The following is a 26,967-nucleotide window of genomic DNA, read 5'->3' on the forward strand; positions in this document are numbered from 1 at the left end:
CATTTTCTGCTTTTAAAAAAAATGTCACTTGCATAAACCTCCATATGTGACACTAACTTCGAGTGGTTGACCTTTGCTATGAGATATTCAACTGTAGTGAGAAGTGTTACCTCACTCCTTTTTTACTCTTGGAGATGTGCTGCAGTTCATTATCCCAGCTAGACTACATATTTTGCATCACACTCTCCTACAATCCAGTATATAGATAACATCTAGTTAATTCTTTGAGCTTCTATTTTGTGACTCTTTGGAAGTGTTAAGGTGGAAGCGTATGCAAACATTTTAACTTTTTTTTTCACAACTGTGAAGAATAATGTTTTTAGGGAGAGCCAGGTGCTGTCTCCAATATGAGTGCAACACAAAATTCTAGGTCAACTGGGATTGCAACTTACAATACACATCAGTATTGGTTATTTCTGTTACCTTCTGGGTAATATTCAAGGATGAAGCCTCCCAAGAAAAAAGTGAATGTTGAGGAAATATAATCTTTTTGCACTTTGAGCTCAACTGTTTTTTTAACTGAATATATATATACATATACAGTATATATACAGATTATATCTACAGTATATGACACATCTTACAGACAAACAATGTATGCATTTCTGTCCTTATAGTGTATGTGTACAATTTTTTTTAAGCATACCTTCCTAAGCTATGAATACAATTTTGCTATCATTAGAATTGAAATGACATTTGCTAAGTTGCTATCAGTTACATTTGCAGTAGCTTCAATAACATTTCATGGATGACATCTGAATGCCACATACTCTTGTTCTGAATGCCTTTGGTGTTGGATAATGAACACCTGGTCAGTGTATGCCTTTTATGTCCATCCAATTTTCTATCTTGTGTTTCATGAAAGGATATGTTTCCCTGTAATGGTATGTATGACAGACACTGTCAAAGATAGAAGGGATCCAGAGGTGCCAATTGAAATACCTCCTGAGAAGGCACTACAGGCTTCCATCAAATTTGGCACAAGACCACCTCAGTCCTTCGAAACACAAAATGCTATCTATGTTCTTAGACCAGCCTTGTGAAAAGGGAATAAAAATGCACCTGGCTGTCTAGTTAAAAATTAAACAGGATCTAAAAACAATAAAATGAACTTTTATGATATAAAATCATTACAATAAATCATTGGTTTATTTTGACTCAGATTATAGGAACAGGAATAACTCCTTGTTGACAGCAGCAGCAGCAGAAGAGAAGCAAGTTGAAAGTGAGAGAGCATGTTAATTATGTGTGATTCTTTTAAGAGATTGCCATAAATGAAAACTAAGCTGTACAAACTAGGTTTGGCTAAATTGTTAAGACAGAGGACAGTCTAGTTATGCTAGCTGGTTATAAAGATTGGCCTGACTATAAAAAAATATTTAGTAAAGACAGAGAGAACAAGTAGTATCTGGGTTTGAATTAGCATTTCCCAAAACAGCAAAGTTGCAAGAGATGTAATGCAAAATATATGTTTTTTTCTTTATAAAAGAGTTGTTGGTAATGCGCATTTCTTTTAAAGGAGTTCCAGGGCTTTTTAGGATCAAGGAATTCCATTTACCTAAAAATAGCTGCAGTAATCACATTGTCCAACTTTCAAAAAGATAAAAAAAATATATATATATATTACAGCTCACATTTCACTGCTACAATTTGATTTTATTAGCATTTTGACACTTTGTGCACACTGAACACGAGTTACAATTCAGCTTTGGAAGAACAATTGTGCAGTTTTTATTAGAAAATACTATGTGAATTTTGAAATTCTATGGAAGAGCACACCAGCAGAAAACTTCTTGGTCCGCGATGAGGATGGTTGATAGGTTCAGCTTCCTGCCATGTGGAAAGCAACCAATTTGCAGAGGATGGTGTTGGCAGTACAGCTGCTTCTATGAACGCTGCATGCCATTAATCATAATATTTGCTAAAGCTGGACGGCGACGTTTCCAGGAACCAACAGCAAGGGCAATGAACTGAAGGTGACGGAACCAACCTTCCGTCCATGCTGTATCGTTGCTCTGGAGGGCATGAAATATGAACAATTATTTTCATACAGTTCATGGGCCAAGAAATACTCTACTATCATTAATAAAGCTTCATTGCAAGATTTACCATATATTACGGCATGTAAGACACGACTTTTGTCCAATAAAAAGGGTCAAAAATCGTCCTGTGTCTCATATGTAAAGATTCAACTTCCCATAGGCTTACGGATTGCCAAGCAGCCTTTAGTAACCTGATTTAACATATCATTGTTATTGTTACTGTTGCTTTATCGTTATCAAAATTATTTTAATTGTTATTATCATTATTACTGTTATCATTATTATCATCATCATCATTACTATTAACATTATCAATATTATTAATCTTAATTATTATCACTACATATGTAACCATGGGTCCACTTCATATTGTATAGTATGAATTTATTATTTGTTTCTTATGGGGTCAAAATGACTTGTTAAAAACTACAGTATGGGATACCAAGGTCACACATCTAAGACTAAAAACAAAATTATTATAATGTTAAAACTAGATATCTTACAATGATTATTGACCAGCCGTTTACCAGTCACCATTTCTAAAATTTTGTACATAATATTTTCTATTCATGTCATATTCTGCTACAGTTATCTTGTTATATTTGATAAGGAAACATCCTTTATCTTTAGATGAACCATGGAATTGTAATGATGATGAATAATGCTAACATAAATGATAATTTATTCATAGTCTCAGTAGCACCTATTGGTGTGGCACAGCCTTCTAATACTTGCCATTTCCTGCTTCTATAGCTAAATGTAATTATTGTAATCATCAAAGTTAAATAACGTGAGATAACTACTGATCGACTGTTCTCCATGTGTACTCAACTCTTCTGCTATGTTTTGTCTAAATGAAATGTTCTAAAATATTCTTTACTGAAATGGAGGATGCATCTTAATGTTCTTAAATATTCTTTGCTGAAATGGAGGATGCATCTTATATGACATAAAATACAGTACAGTGAACCTCCACCATTTGCGACCCCAGATATCTGCGACTTTTCCCATGAAACCTAACTAATAATGTCCAATTTTCTTCTGATTATTACTAACATGAACAATGTTTCTACACCAACCTTGAAAATAAAGGTATCCTTTCCTGAGAGCTCAGCAATCTCGAAGCATTCTTCCCCTTCCACCTCCCAAGCTAAGACACATTTGCTCAGCATAAAAGGGTCCTGCAAATAGATAACAACTTTGTTGGAATACATGTGAAAGAAAGAAAAAATGAAAAGGTAGATAGAAAGGGACTATTTTCTTACCACCACCTCTGGCAACACAATGATCTTGCATAAGTTATTAAAAAATGACAGAATGATGTTTGCTACAAGATTTTTTTTTTTTTTTTTTTTTTTTTTACCCAGTAATGCGGGATAAAACAAACTGCTACACAGTGACAGGAATCGCTTGCACCTTGAGAGACAGAATCATGCTGCCTTGTACTTATTTTTCTGGTAAATATAGGACAGTGCCAGTCTGGCTGTGACCAATTCCTCTTGACAGAAGGCCACATATGCATAATAATTCCACACCCATCTACAAGTATAATCTATTCGTCGTTCTTTTCAGTATCTTGTGTTCCATATCATGTACAATGTACCATGTGCTCCATGGGCACAATCACTCCCTCAAAGGACCATCTCTTTGCATTCTTCCTAAGTGACACTTTTTATTTCCTCACCAGACATTTACTTGCTTCCTTTACTCTAAAAATTCACCTCTACTTTCACTATTGCATTCATTGCCATGTGACCTTTCCACTTTATCCAACCTCTCACCCTTTGAGCTCACCCCCAACACAGCACCATTGTTATCACTCCTAGTAATCTCATCATCTTACTTTTGTCCACACTTTATATTCCTCCTCTCACTCATCCTCCAAAACGCCACTGCCAAATGCCTTGGTTTATCATCAGACTCAAGCACAAGTGCAGTCTTGTGCAAGCAACAACCAAGCACTTACTTGCCAACTTCAAAACCCCTGGTGAGCACTCTCACATTTACCTCCCTCACCATCCCATCCATGTTCACATTGAACAACCATGGCTACATTACAGAACCCTGGTGACATTACACAACCCTGGCGCTTCCCTACCTTCACCTCAAACCATTTACCTTCTTGATTCCCAACACTCACTCAAGCACTACTACTCATATTAAAACTTTTTACCATACTCAATAGACTTCCCCTTATCTTGTCCATTAGCAACACATTCCTTAACATCTCCCTATCAACAGTCTTTTCTAAATCCATGTAAATTCAAAAGACATCCTTACCCTTTGCTATAATTTTCTTGTATATCTATCTTAATGCAAGAGCTTGATCTACAAACACTTATCCACCTTTAAACCCACACCACTCTCAATCTCTTTCCCTCTCTCTGCCTAAATATATATTAGTTGGCAAAGAATTCTGCTTTCCAACTTACCCTGATGAGAGCTGACTTGGAAACTTTGGTGTCCTTAAATACAAGAAGAGCAGCTTCACGAAGACCCAAATCACGTGGTGTTACAAGACCGTCCTCAGCTACACATTCCTCTAGAGACTGTCGGGGCTGTTGGGTCCAAAGTAGGTCATACATAAAACAAGAGAAATAGTAAAAATTTGCAGATATGGACAAACCAATAATCTCACAAATTTAATTCTATGCAGTCAGTGTTTTAGAAACTTTAGTGGCATCCCTACTGATCAAAGTCACAAACTTTTTCTATGATTAGAGACTCTCCTCTTAAACAATAATGATGATCACTTTTAACTTCTACTACCTCTTCTTTCTACTATCCTCCTTACATTTTTCCTTTACCACTTCCATGACTACACCCCTTCAGTGCAATATTGTCACCAAACAAAATATTAGATTTCAAAAAAAAAAAAAAAAAATCTTTCTTACAAGTGGTTGACATCCCTCTTGTTTTCCATTGCCAAAGCTTATGAGAAAACAGCACTGTTATCTCTGTTTTATTAGCATGTGGCTGTTTTCACATCACTGACAGGCAGGAAGGTGAGGAGGAAGATAACATTCTCTGGGTGTCAGTTCTCTTTATGTAAATTTTGATAGAATACTAAAATGAAAATTAGGGAGATGATTCTCTTTTGCACCCATTTTGTTGGACCACACCATGTAGGTACCCATTGTTAAACCCTCCACATAAACCAATCATATGACCCCCCACACCTGATGCCATGAGACTAGTAGCACATAACTTCTCCTTAGTTGCAATGGTCCTTAAAAAGTCTGTCACTGTTGTGGAAGGATTAAAGAAATACCATAACCTCTCACCTTGCCCAGGGTGACTAGTACAACATGAACAGGTATCATCTTGATGGACCGCCCCCGACGTGTCCAGTTGTTGGAGTCTGGAGTTAGGCACAACAGTCGCCCTTCACGAGAGAACTGCACATCCTCTGAGGACCATTCAAGAACTTCAAGGGCCACCTGTCAAAAGAGTATAATTAGTTGATAATGCAGTATTGGTTTTCTATATCCACTCAGGATTAGGAAATGAATTAAGCACCATATCTGCCAATGCATAAGACACGTTTTCTTACAGGAAGGATAAAATCATTCAGTGTCTAATCCAGACATATTACGGAGTGAGAAGTTGGGCATCAAATATAAGGCTACAGATATAGGGCTGTATCTGCAGTCTCCCCTGTGTTGTGATGATAGTTAAGTTTGTCAACTAATGAGAAGGTGGACCAAATGCCTGGGAACAGGAAAGGTTAAGGATAAGATGGAACAATTGGCTGGGTGAAAGACATTAGCTCACAATTGAGAAACCTATTCTTTTTCATTTTGTTCCTCAGTTGTGAGCTAATGTCCTTCACCCAGCCAATTGTTCCATCTTATCTATAACCTTTCCTGTTCCCAGAAATTTGGTACACCTTCTCCTTAACCTTTCCTAGTATTCAGTAACCCCCCTCCCCTCCCTATCTCCCTTCCTCTCTTCCTCCCTCCTTCGCCCCATTCCCTCCATTCCTCTTGTTTAATCTCAGTCATGTGTATTTCAACTATGTACTTGGAAAAAGCTGTAACAAGCGAAGCGTCATACTAATAAAGGCTTTGTCCCCACCCAATATTTATTTTGACATCACAAATCATTTATGTACTGTCAATCAAACAAATAAAACAGAAGTGATGCAATTATATTTACTATCAAGTATTTACTGTACTTTGTATATGACATAAATAGCATATTCACGACATAAACAAATAAATCCCATTTAGTCACTTTTCCACCTAAGCATCTCTTAGATGAAGTGCCATCCTGACTCCTGCCATACTGGCCAAGTCAAAAGCAATATATATATATATATATATATACAGACGCTCCTCAACTTACGTTTTAGTTACGTTCCGAACGGCCGAACGTAAGTTGAAAATGAACATAAGTTGTTAATGCACATTCTAGTAATGTATGACCGTTCATACTGTACTATACATCCGTAAATTCTATTACCGTATCTTATAAAACACCCCTAAATCATTAATTATACACATAACATTGTAAAATACAGTAAACTTCCACTTATCCGAACTCCAAGGGGGATTAGAAATGTCCGATTAACCGAAATGTTCGGTTAATCCTACTTTGTATGTTTCGTTCCCGTGGAGTTTTATGCGGTAATGTCGGCTGCAATATTCGTACCTGTAAACTTAACATACACATGGAAATGCTTATAATAGTTCATAAACATATTCTATAGAGTATAAACAGACGATCGGGTGTAAACATGGAGTGTACTGCCACCGTGTGAGCACTTAGTGAAGCTCGCGGGGGTGGCGGAAGAGGCGGCGGGGTGTTTGAATATTCGGTTGAGATCCAAATACGTTCGGTTGAAGCGATGGCTCCCGTATTGAGAAAATGTACGGTTAATGCGATTATTCGGTTAAAACGCGTTCGGATAAGCGCGAGTTTACTGTAACATTAATTTCAAATCAATTAAATTCAAGCAACATAAATTGAGATGGTGGAGGAGGAGCCAAGGCACGTTTAGTCTGTCGTTTGTGCCATGTAAACAATGGACGCAGCGTCATGCATAAGTATCGTTTGAACTACGGAGAGCGCGCTAAACTAAAAAAATCACTCAATTTTTTTTTACCATTTTTTCTACAGTCAGTTCAAACGTAAAATCGAAAAAACGTAAAACGAATGAACGTAAGTAGAGGAGCGTCTGTATATGTGTATATATATATATATATATATATATATATATATATATATATATATGTGTATATATATATATATATATATATATATATATATATATATATATATATATGCAGCTCTTCAATAACAGGATCTCACAACCTGAGCTGGTTTATCCCCACCTCTTCACCATCTGCTGACTACCCTTTTCATCCCCATTCACAGTAGCAGTATAAACTCATGGCAACTGAACTGAATTCTACACAAACATTCAGACTCAAAATATTGTTTAAACATTAAACAAAAGAACTTTCAAGTGCAGACCTTGCGGAGCTTAAGATTAGTTGTGTGGTCGGTAGGTGGCACACGGCGCAAGGGTGTACTGCTTCCCACACTCATCGAAATCCGTCGCCATAACTTCGTTGGGCTAATCTCCTTTGTTTCCTGCAAGTAAACAGCAACTTATGAATGAGATTTGTTCAACAATACAGAAATGAAGAAGATAAACATCATTTATTTAGATACTCGTGATTCATGCTGAATACTGGTATAGACAAATTTACTCTGATTAAGATGGAGGACAAAGATAAGGGAGTAATAGCAATAATGATTATTGCCTTTAATGGAGAAAATTTGATAACAGAATTGGAAAGACAGTAGTGAACATCAGAAAAATACTGGGGATGTGCAAAAGGTAGTAGTTTTTCTGAATGCTTTTCTGAATATCATTGATGGATGTTAAGATACATGAGAGGTTTCTTGAGGAAGAATTATCTACAGTCATGTGGATGCAGAACATACTAGTTTACTATTTGAAAGTCAAGAGTTTGGATTGGATAACCACCATTATTTGTGTGTTGAAGGGGACTTTCCATTAATGGACAAGATACTAGGAATGCATAATATGTAAGGCATTACTGAAGGCAGAGTGTTCTTGTTTATTGTGTGTAAGCCACTCAGTTATACAGAGTGGATTACTTACATTATTCATGTGTTGAAGATGAACCTCAATCTTATCCTTTGCTCTCCTGCAGTCTTCACGGCTAGGATGTGTAGGTGGTGTGGTTTTGTACAGACGTGCCAACAACAATGGGTATTTGGTCACACGCTGTACTGGAACCTGTTCATTATACAAAGAATATTTACTATGTGATATAAAGAATGCAATGCTTAAGACATAGACACAAAATATCATTATATATTATTTGAGTCTGGCTTATTAAGATGGAAATACAATGGACATGTGCAAGTACATTAGTTGAAATCTGACACATTAAACACATTTATGTCTTTTATGAATTCCATCACAGCTAAAGAAAGGTAAATCTATGCAACTCAAATGAATAGTCTTGATTAATTGAGGCCCCTTCAGAATGGAAGCCATCATCATAGATACAATTATTGCCTGTTCTTCAAAGCATCTTACTTGTTGAAAGGTGTGGGTAAATAAGAATGGTAGGGACACAGCAAGCAGGGTGAGTGATGGACTGCCAGTGGCATGGCCGGATTTAGGGCAGGGTAAATAGGGCCTCACACATTTAGGGGTCCCGTGCCAACTCCATTACAATAGTATGAACACTTGGTGTATCATGATAAAACAAGTAATCAACTGACTGATGAAGCACTGAGCTGCACTGTGATTGTAAACAAACTCCAAGGTGGCTGACAGCATGTTCCATGAAAACTGGGACGATATTTTAATGAGGGGTGAACTTGACAAGGCCCTCCATACTTGCAGGGCCCAGGGCCCCGCAACATGTAAATTCAGCCCTGGTCAGTGGTACTTGGCTATGATTTTTTTTTTCAAAGTATGATTGTTCAAACAATAATGATAATAATAACAATAATAATGATAATAACAATAATAATGATAATAATAATAACCATAATAATTGTTGTCTCAAGTTCAACCTCTATCTGGAGGTAAAACCACGAGTAGCTGACAACCATTTTCTGAACTGGAACCTTCAGTCTCTTGATCAACACTGTTGGATAGGGAACACTGCAAAGTTGGCACCAACTGTGAGTCAAACCCCGGATCTCCCAACTGCCAGGCAAGTATACTTACTGATCACACTACAGTTGCCTCCAGTGATCACTAGCACAAACAATGATTTATTTCCTCCACTTTTCCCATAAGGAGAGCTGACAACCAACAAATTCTCTCCTTTTCCTACTCATACTGTATAAGCCAGGGACACAGAAACAGTTCCACACTAATACAACACAAATAACAGTCTATTATTTCTTCTCAGAGAGACCTATGGGATGGACTAAGAACTGTTGACAGCTGCTGTAAAGCTGCCCATTACTAATCAATAAAACCCAAGACAACAATCATTATCAGTATACATTATGTATTATATACAGCACTACCCACCATGAGGAAAGAGTGGAGATTCATACGGCGCAAGAGAGTATTTTCCATCTGGGAGACTTTCAAGAAGATCCGCAGCAGCTCTCTTTCTTTTTCAAGGCCCTGAAGAAGTAGCGAGGCCTCACCCTGGAGAACACCAAAGATAATTCAGTGATTCAAAAATGAAAACACCTGTACAGAATAAAATAATCATAAGACCAAAATTTTGCAGTGATTAAACCCCTTTTGTTGTGGTAATGTACTCTTTAAGAGTTTCTCTATCTAATACCAGGCGATTTTAAGTAGCTGGAGGACAGGCTGTGGCCAAAGCAGGGTCCTGAGACCCCACATTGGCTCAGGTCTCCCTCTCAGCTGAATAAAACTGGAATAAGCCAAAGAAGAATTTAAAGTATGCCATCACATCAAAGGTGTTAAGAAGTTAAGCTATGGTATGAAAAAAAACTATTAGAGAAGTGAACAGAAACATAGACAACAGAGATGGATATAGGAAAGAGTAATAATAATAAAATCACCTGGTGTTAGAACAAAATAAACAAAGTTGTAATACAGGATAACCGAGACAGCATATGTGTGTTTGCAACATATACTAAGTGTTCACACATAAGTGATAAGATAACTTTATGTCCTTTCACTGCTGATGGTTGTGGGTCTTCTGTAAGAGAGACCAGGGGCAACTGATTGATTGACTGATTCTTTCATTGCCCTACCTAGTGCACAAGTAGCTACAAACATGTCCACAAAATGCACATAAGAGTACTGACACACTCAAAGTGTGCTTCTGTGGATAACACAGAAGAACATGCATTTCACTCAACGTTACCTGTCTGACACAATAGTTCTCGAAGGCATGTAGCATGGGAACTGCCTGCAGGAAGAGCTTGGCGATGTTCACCGTCAGTAAGTCTTCATCTCCTTGATCCAGGGCGATCTCGAGAGCGTCTCGCAGTTGAAGGGTGAATTGACGGTTGTGTTCAACCAGCTCCTCGACGTTGAGAAATATACTTCGCAGCTGGTCCCGAGTAAGGAGCCCTGCCACCTCCATAGGCCTAATAAAAAAAAAGTTGTACAAAGCATTGCACACATACACAAAGTATAATTATATGTGCATACATTTTGTACAATCATCAGTATTCAAATATGTATAAGTTACAAAAAGTCCATACTTTCCTATATGGGGTATTCACCGAATAATCCTATGTAAACAATACACTATGGGAGCTTTTATTACACCCCTATGGATCAGAGTTGCCAAACAATATTTTACGATTATGATTTATCTCTACACTAAAAAGAATGCTGATCTACTATTTACTATTTACAACTTCTATTACTTCTCCTTTACTCTCCATAAAATCTCTCTAGGACTCCAAGTGACGCACATATGGACCAGAGTTACTCGGTGCTCTTTTCTGCTGGACTAAATAGAAGCGCTGGTTATCAATACTTACTTGAAGAACTCCTCAACGATAACCTTGAGGTCCCGTCCGTACTTCACTTCCGTCTCGATAATCTCCATCAGGATCTCCTTCCGTTCTTGTCTTCTCCTTCCACATCTCCTACAGACGAGGGGAGCATACATCACGCCACTGAAAGAGAGAAAATCGATGTTAGTGCTAATATATATATATATATATATATATATACATATATATACATATATACATATATATATATATACATACATATATATATATATATAGAAAAGAATAATGATAATAATAATTATGATAAATGAATAAATCAATTAAAATAACTCGATAAAATGACTTCCAAAGTCTACGACAGAGAATTTAATGATTGCAAAATTACACAAAGTGTATAATAAAAACTATTCAAACTATTACATAATAATGATATTTATTATCATCATTATCATTAATATTACCATAATAATAATAATATTATTATTATTATTATTGTTATTATTATTATCATTATTATTAATTTTATTACTATCATCACTATCATCATTATCTTTTAACGACTGCGACTGAGGATCATAATTCTTCCTGATGCCCAACAAAGAAAGAACCAATCCATCTTATCCTCAGAACTTCCACCTTGACCTTACCTGCTGGTAACGGTGGCATCGACGTGCACATCACAGTCGTCACAGACATGGTCGCCCTCCCTGGTGCTCGTCCGAGTCACCCGACGAAGGCCCAGTGAAGGTTTGCTCGTCTCGGATCCAACGCCCGAATCTGTGCGCTCAACTTCAGCCGTCACCAGACGCTCCTGAAACATATCGTGACGCCTTCATAAGAACAAAGGGATGGGAGAGACTGGAAGAGGCCATAAGGCCTGCACTAGGCAATTTCGCGTCCATTACCATCTGTCATCTCGGTACGGTACAGTTTTGGTTTCCGTCCTATAGAGTGGACAGTAATTCACTGGAATCAGTACAGAGGAGAACGAACAACATGATACAAGGGCTAGGCATTTACCGTGCGAAGATAGGCTTAGGCACTTTAACTTACACTCTCTGGAAAGACGAAGAGTGTGGGGGTAATCTAAAGAGGTATTCAAATGGGTCAAGGGGTTTAACAAGGGGGATGTAGGCAAGGCCATCATATTAAGACAGCAGGGCAGGACTCGTAGTAATGGATTTAAATTGGAAAAATTGAGATTTAAGAAGAAAATAGGCAAGACTTGATTTACCAACAGAATGGTTAACTAATGGAATAGACCTAGCAACCATGTAGTGAGGGCTGAAACTTTTGGTTGTTTTAAGAAAAGATGAAATAACTTTAAGGATGGGGGTGACAGGTGGTAAGGGACATGGAACTGCCTCTCCACCATTTTTATTTTCTTCTTCTTCTTCTTCTTCTTCTTTTCTTCTTCTTCTTCTTTTCTTCTTCTTCTTCTTCTTCTTTTCTTCTTTTTTTCTTCTTCGTCTTCTTCCACTTACCTGAGGTCGTTCATTTTCTCTTTCTTCCACTAAATGCCTAGAATCTAAATCGCAAGTACACATGTCAATAGAGAGAGAAAGAGAGAGAGAGAGAGAGAGAGAGGCAGACAGAAAGAGTCCGCAAAAACGCCTTAAAATGGCGGAGAATCACGTTTTAAAATTCTTCAATTAAAAAGAAAAACACCCCTGACACCTTAACTCTTCTTCAACTGAATAAAAATATTTCGGTAGTAGCTAGAATTGGGCTTCGTGTTGCTCAGTAGGTACCATCTTGAACTCATGAGCAAGTGGTCGTGAGTTCGAATCCTGAGACCCGCTGCGGGCTTGTTGCGTTAGTTCTTGGTAACCAGCGGAGAGGCAACCTACCCCCCCCCCCAAAAAAAAAAAAAATATATATATATATATATATATATATATATATATATATATATATATATATATATATATATATATATATATATATATATATATAGTTTTGCCCTACCAGGGGATTTTCGAATTGGTAAGTTTCGTTAATTTGATAGAACTGACTATATAAAGGCGTCCGATGTGCGTCAAACGATTGGTCTGCTCTTAATAGAAGTCTCAAATGCACTCTACGACTGAATAAAAAGAAGAAGAATAGGTTTGGAAAAGAATAGGTGGCAAAGATTGCACATGCAAATACATAATACAAATAACATAAGGGCGAGTTACGGGAAATTATGGGAAATAAGAACATGCAAAAAAAAAAAAAAAAAAAAAAATGACGTGAAAATCTGTCTCATGCTAGCCAGAACTTAAGATGTACTGTATTCCTGTGGCGAAAGGGTGAATAAAGATGGTCTCCAGTTCCTCGTCCCTCAACTGAATAAAATCGTCTGGTTTATTGTGTCGCCGTTTTGAAGACAAGTGACGAGTGAAATTTGTCTAAAAAATAAAACAAAAAGGCGAGGAAGATATTATGGTGCCCAAATAGTTACCCACAATTTCGTGAACACAAATTAAAAAAGGTGATATTGGTTATTATACATGTTCACGTTGTATGCACACAAGCACACGTATACATACATACGCAGCATATATACACACACACACACATATATATATATATATATATATACATATATATATGTATATATATATTTGTATGTGTGTGTGTGTGTATTCTTATGAATTTATCTATAATGCATTTGTTAGTATTTGTGTATACATGTACATGCGAGTGCGTGTACATATATGTATGATTCACTATGGTCTTGAATCCCATGGTCTTGCATCACATATTGGACTTGTGATCGGCAGATATTACCCTCCCGAATGAGAGCTCAGAGCTCATATATGTCCGATGTGTGTGTATACGTGTGTGTGCATGTGTGTTGTTTACACGTGAGTGTGCGTACATGTAAGTAAACTGGCATTTTTTTCGAGGCCGGGCTATTTTGTTCAGCTTGAAGGAAGCTCAAGGCCAAAGTAGATAAAGTTCCCAAGAGGTGAAGAAATGAAGAGGTCTGCGGTTGCCTTGCGTCCCCCGTGCCGATTTCTTTACCTTGTCTGATCGAAGTAGCGCACTACTTTCCGAAGAATCAGAGTTCGAGCTCATGTTGGAAGAACGAGGACCTCTATTCCTGAGGGCCAGGACGGTGAAATTATCCTCGGGGGGCTCCAGTCCCACCTGGTCATCCCCTTCATCGTCTACAAGATCCTCCGCAGGGTCGAGGGGTGACAAGGCCTTTGGGGGAGGAGGGAGTAGCTATAGGATCTACAGGGTCAAGTGAGATGTTCTGCTGCTGATGGGGTACACTTTGATGTCTTCGGGTGCAAAAGATAGGGTGACGTTAGTGTGTTTGATGGTTTCCAAGGCGTAAAGGGGAAAGGGTGACGTGTTTGGGGATGTTCATTTGCGTTGTGAAATCTGATCATGGAGGCTGGACAGTATCACGGAAACGGAGTTGAATTGATTAATCATAGCATTAGCCTCTGGTACTCTCTTTACTTCTTGGTAATCACAATCACGAATGATCGTATGCCAGTGCTCGTTCTAGCAGTGTATTCTTAGAATCCTAAAAAATTACCCAAATAAATTTAAATAACAATTACCTGATAGTATACCAGGTAACGGGGTTCGAATGTGTACATTCATATAATCTTCAGCAAGCTACAAAAATCGGTAATCTTATTGTAAACATTTACAATTAAAAAGTTATCAGAGACGCATATTGTCAATTACAAATGTTGATTGTTGTTTTGCTTTTACGTAGTTAACGATTTTTTAATGTTCCATTACTTGAAAGAATGTTTTTGTGATTACGAGACGCCGTCGAGAATGTTCCAGAATGACGTCACTATTGGGTATAAATACTCACGCGTCATGACGTCACGACGGTCCTGTTGATTTTAGTAAAATTGTTTGGAATGTACGCCATTGTTACTTGTAGCTCATGTTATTGTAAACATCTATACGATAATATATCTAACATTACTTACCTAATCATGTCCTGTTTAACAACTACTTTGATTTGCAAACACGGAGAAATGACAACGAGCATAATAACGATTTTATTTTGCTGTCATATTTGTTTCTGGTGACCGCAAGGACGTAATTCACAATGTTGCACTAAATAGCATGGTTACGCTTTTCACGCACAAATTTACTATTTACATTAATCTAAACTATTTACAGCAGTTCTAACTATTTACATCATGCTTTATAATGGAAACAAGTTAAGTATGGAGTATGTTTATACCAGCTACAGAAACTACATAACTGGTGCTTGAAGACTGCACAAGATGCCAAGCGATCAACAAAGATAATGGCATCTATTAATTGTTTTCAAAATGACGTGGCAAGCTGATAACGATAAAGGTTATCTATATCTAAAAAGCACTATAAGAATTACTAGAAAATGTGCAGCTAGCACTTTCTATTTAGGTCTAGTGAACTAAGTACAAAAAAATTATGACATGCAACGGCAAGTGTATGTGGGATTATGCACTACAGTCTTCGAAAGTACTTACGAAAAAATGGATCCTTAAGTTTGTCATTATAGGGAAAATAGGGTATGTATGTACAAGTCTAATGTGCATATTTCGATGTATTAGAATAGAATATAAAATAAATTCATCTGCAATTCAAAGATATAAATACAAAAGATGTGTATGTGTGTGCACATATATAACAATAGTTCTTTCAATATCTGCCCGAATACCCCACATGCACACGCAAGACAAACACACACACACACACACATACACACACAATGCATGAGGAATGAGACAAACAATAAGGCATGAAAATAAACAATGATGATTTTCAAAATGTCTGAGTAAGGAAGAATGTAATAAAGGAAGAAATGGTAAAACAAAAAATGGTCAGCAAATTCCCTCCAAAATTATAATAATAAATGAAATAAAGGAATAGAAGACCGAATTCTACTGAAAGTGATAAATCTGAAATTGAGAAACTGGCAAAAGTAAGAACAAAAATAGAATGCAGAATTTGAAAGTGACATCCACTAATATAAAAAGAATCACATAAGACAGGTTAAAGATCAACGATTACTTAAATGAGAAAAAACTATTGTACTTTGTTGAGAGCAAGCTGAACGGAAAGGTGGATGTTAAAAAAAAGTAACGGAAATTATAATTTGCAGTGAACGGAGAAAGGAGAGAAAATGGGAGGAGTGATGAAAAGTTACTTCACAAAAGATTAGTGTAGAAATTGAAACATAAAGGATGACTCAAAGCAAGCTTCCTAGAGTAGACGAAAGATTTACAGAGAGACCGATTATATTTATTGAGATCACTTGTATGGGACAAGGTTATAGAGTAGCGGGGAGTAGGTAGTGGAGTCCCTCATGGTACAGAATTGGAACCCGACTTTTTTTTCTGATGTACATATATGGTAGATAGAGCCAATGGTCGTAATAACATATTTTTTGCTAACGACACTTAGACCATGAAGAAGGAGATGTAGAATATTGAAAATTGCTGTGGGTAGATCTAGACAACATTTGTAGTCAGAGCCAGGAGTGGAAAATGAATCTCAACAAGGAAAATGCAATAGTACAGGAATGAGAAACTACTTAATCTAAAGATGACAGAGGAAAAGGAGTAAAGAGTATTAGCAATAGACAACTTGCCACCCAAGAAATAGTCTAACAAAATTGAAGGATAAACCAACAAGCTTTTGACGAACATAAGATTGACATTTTGATATGTGGACGATGAAATTGTGGAAAAGAAAAGTCATCAAAAATCTGATTCGCTCCAGAATAGTATGTAACAACGGTGTAGTCATAACACAAAAAAGAAACATAAAATAGTGAGAAAAATAACCAAAATGGTCTTCTGCCTGGCAGATAGATCAGACGAGGAAAGATTAGGGAAAAGGGACCTGCTTTCATTAAAAGGACGGGAGAGTTATGATTGCTGTATTTAGAACTATGAAAGAAGTAACCATAATATATAGGGACTCTTAAAATGGGGCGGAAGGGAAACAAGGGGATGAAAAAAGGAAAGAAAATGAATTTGAAGGATATGCATACACGCACACACACACACACACACATACACACACACACACACACACACACACACACACACACACACACACACACACACACACACACACACACACATACACCAAAGGAAATCCCTGGCATTGGTTACCCTCATCATGCCCAGGGTGATAGAAGAATAAGAAATACAGACATACAGATTAGAATCCTATGTGAACTTGTTTAGTTGTACAAGGTGTTCCTAAAGTCTGGACACACAGGAAATATCACTATTCATAACCAACTGATGCTATCATATGGAATGGTCTTTTCGTTGTCTCCTCGTTTACTATGTCTTAGCCCCCCATTCACTTCTCTTTCTGGGGTTTGCTAAAGGAGAAGGTGTACTCAATGAAAATCCAAGATACGAGACACCTGAGGAAACGGCTGTGTGTCCAGACTTTAGGAACGCCATGTAGAGAGGTGCACAGGTGTGGTGGAACTACACAATTTTATATTCAATGTACAACATAATTGTGTACAATTTATACCTGCTCCGCAATGTCATCCTCTTCCTCTTCCTCGTCGTCCTCCTGCTCCTGGTCCGGATCAAGGGCCACCCGAAGTCTGGCGTCCTGAAGATACTCCAAGATTTCGTTCTTGGAGGCGCCCTCAAACATCGACTTCCCCGGGGATGGCGACTTGTGTCTCCCATCGTGATGGTTCGTGTTTGAAGGCTGGGAGACGAGTTCCTCATAGATGTGCTCACCAATCTGCTCGTATGGGTTCTCCTCACCGATGAGACCAAGAATCGAAGGTCTTTTCTTATCGGAAGTTTCCTGGCCGTTTCTTTTTCTGTTGTTGACGGGAGACTTCGGTTGGTAAATGGACATGTCTTGCGCTCTATAGTTGTCGTTTTGGACGATAGGGGCTTCTGGACTTAGTGATCGATTGCGGTTACGACGTTGTGGGGCGACGGGCGCGCTCAACGAAGATCCGTTCTCTAACCGAGAGCCTCGACTGGAAGACTGAAGTTGTCCAGCAGAAACATGTTTGGACATGTTCGAGACCCGAGCTGCCGAAGTCCGGATGGTGGCTGTTCTTTGTTCTTCATTTTCGTTGAAGAACGGGTTCACTGGGGACAAAGGAAGAGCTCCCTGGAGACGGTCCAGACCCCACTTGGTGTGATCCTGCGGAACCGTGGGCGTTGTTGGTGGTGACGCGGTTGACACTACGCCTTCACCTTTGAAACTACTGAAGCCAAGAGGGGAAGGCAAAGAGTCCTGTGTCTGCCAGAACGAAGAAACCATCTGACCGGACTCCTCCAAAGGTGGTGGTGGGGACGTTGGAAGTGGAGGAGGGGGTGATGGTGGTGGTGGTGGCGATGGGGGTGAAAGTGGTGGCGGGGACGCCTCGGGTGGTGGGGAAAGGGGAAGTGTGGGTAAAGGTCTTGAGAACGGCGGTGCCTGTGGTGGCATGACAGAGGGTGACGACGAACTGTTCGTCTTGGTGACAGGAGGAGGAGGTGGAGGAACATTGGGCCGAGTGGGACTCAGCGTTCTGTTCCGATTGGATTGCTGTCGTGCCTGTGAACCCGATGACAGAGACGCGCTCCCAACCGGAGGCGTTGACATCGAAGTAATATTGGATGGTGAAGTGGTCGTGCTCGAAGTGGAGTGGGGGGAGTTCGTGGAGGGTAAGGGAGGGCGGGAAGGGGTGTTGCCGAGGCGTTGGCGCAAGGTGTCGTTGAAGACTGGGCTACTCGATCCGTTGGTCTGTAGTTCGCTCAGACTGCGGCGGAGGCTAGCTGCGCTTCCCCGGAGGTCTCCCAAAGTCTCTGTAAAACACAATGGCAGATAAGCTGGCAGCAAATGAACGTAAGAATGGAAGAGACTACAAGAGACCATAAGACCTACACTATGTCCCTTACCACCTGTCATCCCTATCCATAAATTTATCTCATATTCTCTTAAAACAACTAATTGTTTCAACGCTCCCTAAATGATCACTAAGTCTATTTCTTTCGTTAACCACTCTACTGGTAAACCAGTTCTTGCCCATTTCCTTCTTAAAACCAAAATGTAACTTCGGGCAGAGATGACAGGTGTTGATAGTTTTAATATTTTTTGCATGGATTCTGCCATCCTAATGACTAAACTGCAAACAAAATCTAAATTGTTCTCATGTATACATGTAGCAGAATTTGAAAAATAAATCAAATTTCCTGGGAACCCTGCCTTTCAGGTTGGCCTGAATTAATAATCAAACAAAATAAGCATCTGCTTAAATTTTCAAGGGAAGAGTGACCCCATATTTTTTTTATCTGTGCCAGCTTTATAATGAACCATGATGCAATTGTATGCAGTTGAACCAGGGCTCATAAAAATAGGGACCAATTATAAAAGAAGAACATGCACATATATGAATATTAATCTGAGGAGGTTTATAATTTTATTTCAAATTACAAATCTATGGAAACCCCATGATCTCGTTGGTGCTTAGAGCCCCTAATGGTGATAATCCTCCTCTTCTTCGGGGTCCTGATGGGATATACGAGAATCGAGCATTTATCGTTCACAACTTGGTCCAACTATCATTTGAATCAAATGGTGTTTACTCATACAACCTACGCAGCTTTGCAGCGTACATTTTAAAGTTATGTAAGGGGAAGCTAGATAGTCACAAGGAAAATACACACATATTGGTAAACCGCATGGCGAAACATTTCAAAAGTGGCTATGAATTACCAAATGGTCCGAGGACTAGCGTAGTAAACAAACCTCAGTCTTACCTGTGTTGTCTTCAGATTCCCTTGTCCCGGGGCCACTGATGTCACTGATGACTCCGTTGTCGTTAGGTCGAGACAAGTCATTCTCGAGGGTCGGGTCATCGTCATCCAACACAGCGTCATCATAGTCAGGACTCGGCTGGTTATCGAGTCTTGGATCTTCTGAACCGTAGCACTGATCATAGGAACTTTTATCACAATTGTTGTTACTGTATCTATTATCATTATTGTTAGTGATATTGATGTTCTCCATGGAGAATCTCACAGAACTGTTATTGTCGAGATTGCCGTCAGTATCGTTGTTCATGTTGTTAATAGAACGTGTGCGATCTTCACAATCGTCAGTTTTGTGCTGCGACCGGAAGGTCACATTCTGGTTGCTCCGGGAGTAGATGTCTTGTAGGTCCAGAAACAGGTTGTGATTGTTCTTGCGTCGGTCCCTGTTCCTCTTTGGACCTCGAGAGTAGCCCCTATTCTCCCCTTCGTCGTCTAAAACCGTCACGTCGTGGGAGGCAAGGAAGCTGACCTGCTTCTTCTTCCTCTGGTTCTGTTTGTACTCGGGGAAGGTTGGCAAGTAGAAGTCAGAGTCGGTTTCCGAGCTTGTGTCGAGTGACCCAGGCTTCTTCAGGATCGATTTCACCTTCAGGAGTGGGGACAATGTTGGTTGGAAGTTTTCTCGTCGTGATGAGGGACAGGTGGACGAAGAACTGATAGAGTTGGTGTCCTTATCCTCGTCATCTTCGTCTTGGTTGACTGGCCTTTCGTTCTCATGCTCTTCCTCCTCTTCATAGATCGTCTCCCTAGTCGGGCAATTCCTCCGTGACCATCTGTCCATCGAGGAGCCAAGACTTGGACTATAGCTCTGTTGCTGTTCCTGAAGTAATCTGTCAACTTCTTGCTGGGTCTGTTCATTTAGTGAACCATTCTGCAGGTGTTCTTTACGTTGAATCTCATTCTTGGAGTTCCTGTCTTCATCGTCATCGAAAGGGAAGTCTTCTTCTTCGTCTTCGGGCAGCGTATCGTCTGTGTCAGAGTCTCTGGCAGTGGACGGTGGGTAGTCACTCTCTTCTTCGTCACTGGAAAACCCACTTCGACCTTCAGATTCCTTTGTGTTCTGGCCCGAATGCCGGACCAACATTCTCTGTCCGGCGATTCTGACTGTGCGAAGATCGGCCGAGTCGTGGAGGGAACTGACATCATCGTCCGTTTCGTCCACATGCCCATTGTCCGTAGTCTTGTTATCGAGACCACTACTGTTGCTGGTGCTCTGGGGGAGAGCACTGGAGGAAGAGGAGTTCGAACTTGAGCTCGCGTCGCCGTTGACCGTTATGATGCACTTGTTGGAGTTGTCGACCGTTAACCTGGTCTTGCCGTTGGCCTGGCTCGGAAGTCTAACCTGAGTGAGTCCATCTCTGTCTTCTGGTTCCTTGACATAACGAGAAATGAGCTCATAGGCCGACACGTCCTCGTCGAGGATAGACCGCCGCTTGTTTGTCTCGTCCCTGAGGAGATGTTCGATGTTTGCCGAATGTCGATGAGTCAATTTCTTTCCTGAACTTAATTGTGAGGTGTTGTCGCCCTTGGTGTTGATGATAATCCTAGATGAAGGAACCGTGTCGACCGGTGTCGTCGGGGCGCTGTGTGATGATTGGGTGATTGCTGGTGGCCGTTTAGAGGGAGTAGAAGAGCGCTCGCTTGTGTCTTTCCCCGTGAAAGTACTCGTGGATTTTTGTGGAGGTGGGAGGGAAAGGACAGGTGGAGGGGGCGCAGGGCGAAGAGGCTCTGCGGTCTTGTTCGTAAGCGTGATGGTACTGCCATTACTCCGGACACTGCGAATGCTTCGAACACTTCGCACTGTTTCTGGCGTCGGAGGCGGGGAATCGTCTTCCTCGTTGATGACTCTGGTCGGGGATCTGCTTTTAGACCGATGTCTCGCGGTTTTATACTCGAACTGCTCGTAGATGTGCTCCTCCATGATCTGCCACCCCCAGGAAGATCCGTAGGGGTTCAGGGGCACTGCAGACTGAGGAGGAGGGACCGGGGTAACAGGAGGGGGTTGGTAAAGCCCAGGAGCTAGCCCGGGTCTCATCTTCGCCTTGTTTCCCGTGGTGTTCCTCGTGGTCGCTGGCTTACGGCCACAGTTCTTACACTTCTTCTTCTTGCGACTTCGCGTCTGCTGGAGGCTCTCGGGACACATGCAAACGTTTGTGTACAGCTGTACGGGGACGTACTGCGGGGCTTCGTAGTTGGGGTTCTCAAGGGTGACGTAGTGATCCCAAGGGCTTGAGCCTTTGCTCACCGTTCCGGCAAGCTTGGGTTTCTCGTGGACAGGGACGTAGGCCGTAGGGACAGGGAGGGGAGCTGCGTTGAAGGAGGGCAGAGGGGGACGAATGGGCGGCCTCCTCGCCGTGACGGACCCGAACCAGTCCGTATACCTGACGGTGGAGGCCATAGTGGCCCCCGAAGTTGCGGAGACCGTTCCTCGCCCGTTGTAGGAGGTCGAGGACGACGTAGAGAACGACGAAGCGCGGTAGGAACCCTGTGCTGCGACGCCAACCCCCACATGGGAGGAGTTGAGGGCGCCATACTTCTCCCGGTACTCCGTCAGGTGAGAGCGCCCTGCTGGGGCGAAGGCCGTCGGCTGAGGACTCACAGACGTCACTGGAGAGAGATCACGGTCCTTTTTGCTCTTCATACCGAACTTGAGAATGTCTCCCCAAGAACGCCGGGCTTTAGCAGGAGTCACGCTCCCGTAGTCCTGTGAAGTAAGAAAAGAATCAGCGAGAGGTTCAGCACAAGACCTTTTCAACCAAGTGGCACATTTTACACATTTGAGTTCTGACTACCAACGGACGATTCTATTCAGCTGAGGCATCTATTCAAACACCCTCAGCTCAACAAAATCGTCTGGCGAAAACCAGAACTAAATCTATAAAGTATATTACCGTGTTCAAGGGATTTAGAAAATTTGTGTTCACGTTTATAAATCTGATAAGCAACGTCATGATTCCCTGTGAGATCATATGCGACCCTGAGGTCCAACGATGAACATTTATACATTAAGTAGTGGTATCAGGGTGATCAAATTTAGCATAATTATGTTAGATTTAGCATATTTTCAATAGAAATACTATATTAATCAAAAAGTATAACAGAAACCGAGCGTATTAAGAGGAAAAAAAATCTAGCATAATTTTTACTCTTGTCTAGCATCTTCCCGCTTGAGAAATCTGGTCACCCGAGGTGGGATCTGCTTTCACAGTCATTAGGATTCATTTGATTATATAAGAGATGACAGGAACACTAGCCCCTTCGTAAGCGTGCAAACGAACAAAGCGATGACTGTGAAATCGATACGTTCGTGTGTGCGCTCACCACGGTGGGAGTGACGCTTTAAATTTAGAGGTTCCCCGTTTTCGCACACGTTCGTGTGAACTCGTATGACTGTGAAAGCATTACATGAGTTTATTTTCTAGCTTAAGCAAGGGTTTCCCACTGTACTAGTAAATGAGTGAATAGATGAATAAGCAAGTGAATACATGAACAAGCAAATGTAGATGTGAATATCTGTGTGTATGCAGATTGATCACTAAAAAACACGTGATCCATTTTTTTTTTTTTTTGCTGGTAACAACAAAGGAAATCGGAAAGAAATAGTAATTCCCAAGCGCTTTCGTGTTATTCACATCTTCAGGGGAATAACACGAAAGCGCTTGTGAATTACTGTTTCTTTCCGAATTCTTTTGTGGTTACCAGAAAAAAAAAATAATATATATGTATATATATATATATATATATATATATATATATATATATATACTTAAAGTCTTAGTCTGTATGTATTATAAATTTGATATGTATGGCAATTTTCATACTAATAGGGTCAGCGTGCCTCAGAGTATCCTTCACCCGATGTCCTAAGGTTGTATGACGCTTCTGAAGACAAGAAGAATGTACACTACCTCTTTACCTTTCTCCAAGAGGGAAAATAATTTTTTATGAGAAAAATACATAATGGTTCACTTATTTTCTCCCACAGTGGCAAATGAGGCAAGGAAATAGTTACACGTCGATCTTGTCTCCTTGTTTTGTCCATTGACCTTGGTGCACTAAGAACGAGGTAAGAAACAATTGTAAATGCTGTTGCTACAATGGTGCAAATACCCGTCCTGAGTTTCCGTCACCCCTATGAATTACTTTTCCAAGCATTATTACCATCTTCTAATGACAAAAGAACTAAATAATAAAGAACCCAACAAGCATGAAGCAACATATGTTTATACTAGAGCTTTAGTCACTTTGATAGACTTCTTGGTCGACTTCTACATACCAGAAGGCTTGGGGTGAATTGGCACAGTGAGGTGAAACCATAGAGAGAATTTTGAGAAGCAACTGTTAATGTTACACGCTGTTGGATGTTTTGTAAATGTCGAGAGCAGCAACGAAAGATCCCCTAGAAGTCCACTGGAGAGGAATACCCAAAATTAGAACAACGGAAAAGAAGCAACCTGTCAGATCCGGTAGAGAGAAATCCATACCAGTGATCTGAGGGTTGGAGATGGGTTTGCAGATGATAGATTTGAAGAAAATCTTAAACATGTTCGGAAGCTTCCAAAAGCAGTAGAGTAAGGATAATGTCACCAACAGTCAGGAGGATTCTACTATCCATCCTTCACAACTATAAGCTGGCCCAAGTCATGTTTCCAAGATAAAAGAAAGGTGCATTTCTCTACTCAGAGGCGAGACAGTGAGGCAAGAACACAGGCTAATTGTACAAAACTTTCCCTTAATTTGCGAGAGGGCGTTCAATCAAGCCTATGTACTTTACAGGCATCAGGTTTGAAAAGTGCATTATACACTTTGCAGAGAAACCAGAAGAAAGGTCGTTGCATTAGTGTGAGGGCAGGGTGCAGGAGGTAAAATTTCAAGTCTTCTACAGTATCTACAACTATTACAATCAATTCATTGTGTTCTAGTTATATCCACTACTTCCAGTTCTTCAACTACAGCTTGTTCTACGTGTAGTGTTATATCTACATCTAACTGTGCTGGCAAAGCAATTCCAGGAGTTTCTTTAATTTCGTTCTGACAACACTATTCTGATGTTGCCAGACACCACTTACCCGTGGGACAGACACTATAGCCGCATGCGATGGCGGATACTCGTAGTAGGGGCGCACTGATTCCATCGCTACGCCAAGGCATCGTCAGTATTACTCCAAAAGGGCGCCTTGTTCCTGAGAAAGGGAGGGACATTGTTATAGAATCGCTAAGAGGCTGGGTCGATCGTTGTGTGTTTTATCAAAACAGTTTCTCTGTTCCGTCTTCTGGGTTTGTTTCCATGAATAATGGAGAGCGCATTGTTTTTCTGAAATCTGTTTTCCTGTTTTTTCTTTTTCTTTTACCTGACGCCTTGCCTAAATTGCATATAAATGTGTGGTTTTTCTGTGTCATAATTGATTGTTGGGCTACGGTTCTGTTTTCCCTGAGCGACAGAGAACGCACTGTGCTTCTGAATGCTGTTTTCCTGTGTTTCTTATCTTGGTGATTTCCCTGCATTGTATATAAGTGTATGGTTGTTTCTATGTCAACATTTGTTTAGCTCTAGGTTGTTCAAGTTCTCCCTTAGAGCGGGTGACGTTTTCCACAACTTCCCATGCGTCATTTTATGTTGACACCCCATCTGATAAATTTCACTTTTTGTACTGTGGGCTGGCATTTGGTCCCCGGACCAGGCCATAGGTCTCGCCTAAAAGACCCACGGGTCCTACCCCATGACTCACTGCTTTTGCTAGATAATTCAATGTTCCTATTTAGGAAATCCCAAAAACTAGAAGTTAACTAATCGTGTAACTTGTTTTCAATATTGCCATTCCAGTCTACTTCACATGAATCAGTCTAATTTAGGCTGTGTTAGTAAGTACTGGATATAGCCAATAGCAAAACACAATATGGAAATACAGTAGAAGCTCGGTTCTCAACCACAATATGTGCAAGAAAACTGATCCAGAGCCGATTTGGTAGAAGACCCAACAATTTTACAGATGTGTTGGATACAGCTTTATTAGTGTGGTATTTTTTCCACATAGCTTTGAAGTTACCCCATTTTCCATTTTCCCCCGCTCGGGTTGGTCGAGAACCGATTTGTTCGGTCTGTGAGACGTTTGAGAACCGAGGTTTTACTGTAATAGAAGACATCAATGTGTTCCGTGGTTGGGGTCAATATGTACCCCTTCCATACCAAGTGGCTCTTGGTGTCAGTCAAAGGAGATAAAGTTGGAGTTTGTTGGCGTTGAAGTCACCTGAAGGAGTTTTCTGAAAATGTATGGTTGTACTATGTACTAGGAAGGCTTTGGTGAATTGTATAACGATGTTGTATTCAGGATGGATATCTTTCAAGATGAAATTTGTATATTACGAAGGATAGGATATGTGGTTTGAACATACGAACATAAGAACATTAGAATGGGGAGACTGCAAGAGACCATAAGGTCTACACTAAGCAGTTCTGTGTCCATTACTACCTATCATCCTCATCCATAAAGTGATCTAACCTTCTCTTAAAACAGCCAATAGTTTTCAGCGCCTACCGCACCATTACTAAGACTATTCCATTCGTTAACTACTTTGCTGGTAAACCAGTTCTTACCTATTTCCTGATATTTGTATGGCCGTCTATCAAGATAAATTTTGTATATCATAAAGAAAAGAAAGACTACGTAGTTTGAAATACACTCAACCTGTCGTTCCTGGAAAATGTTTCATTTGGACCCATATTCAAGATCGTTTACTTGTACTGTCGATCCTGGACAATACTACACATGGACTCATATTCAAGATCGTTTCCTCAGTATATCCCATTTAGGACACTGCCATCGAACCTCCCCTTTCCTGGATACTTCAGTTAGGTAAACATACACACACACACACAAACACACACACACATACACACACACACACACACACACACACACACACACACACACACACACACACACGCACGCACATACGCACAGAAACGCACCACACATACAAATGGCTTGTTATTGCTATATCACACTCTAGTATACATTTCTATAAATTTCTATCTCCTTTTTCTTCGAGCTAATACATGAATTTCCGCCAAGACTTGTCTCCAGTGGCGGATATACCCGACAATTTTCCGCCAAGTCAGAGCGAACTGGCTATAAATAGGTCATATCCATCAACGCAAAAATTAA

General features: G+C 40.2%; 1 protein-coding gene across 2 annotated transcripts; it reads right to left on the reverse strand.

Moving 5' to 3' along the window:
• Window positions 1-1,604: 1,604 nt before the first annotated feature.
• On the reverse strand, window positions 1,605-24,993 carry LOC143036597 (uncharacterized). Of its 2 annotated transcripts, XM_076204164.1 has the most exons (14): window positions 24,871-24,993; window positions 19,751-22,505; window positions 17,511-18,796; window positions 14,010-14,192; window positions 11,645-11,808; window positions 11,022-11,159; window positions 10,394-10,619; window positions 9,577-9,699; window positions 8,179-8,316; window positions 7,521-7,640; window positions 5,327-5,482; window positions 4,475-4,600; window positions 3,122-3,223; window positions 1,605-2,015 (listed from the first exon to the last, which is right to left on the reverse strand). In XM_076204164.1, the coding sequence occupies exons 1-14, from the start codon at window positions 24,934-24,936 to the stop codon at window positions 1,887-1,889; spliced, it is 5,712 nt and encodes a 1,903-aa protein (XP_076060279.1). In that variant the 5' UTR covers window positions 24,937-24,993; the 3' UTR covers window positions 1,605-1,886. The 2 variants fall into 2 exon arrangements, with proteins under 2 accessions (XP_076060279.1, XP_076060280.1); XM_076204165.1 differs by lacking the exon at window positions 14,010-14,192.
• Window positions 24,994-26,967: the final 1,974 nt, after the last annotated feature.

This window comes from Oratosquilla oratoria, chromosome 20 (assembly GCF_046742065.1).
Source record: "Oratosquilla oratoria isolate Oo_2021 chromosome 20, ASM4674206v1, whole genome shotgun sequence".
Taxonomy (NCBI): Eukaryota; Metazoa; Arthropoda; class Malacostraca; order Stomatopoda; family Squillidae; genus Oratosquilla; species Oratosquilla oratoria.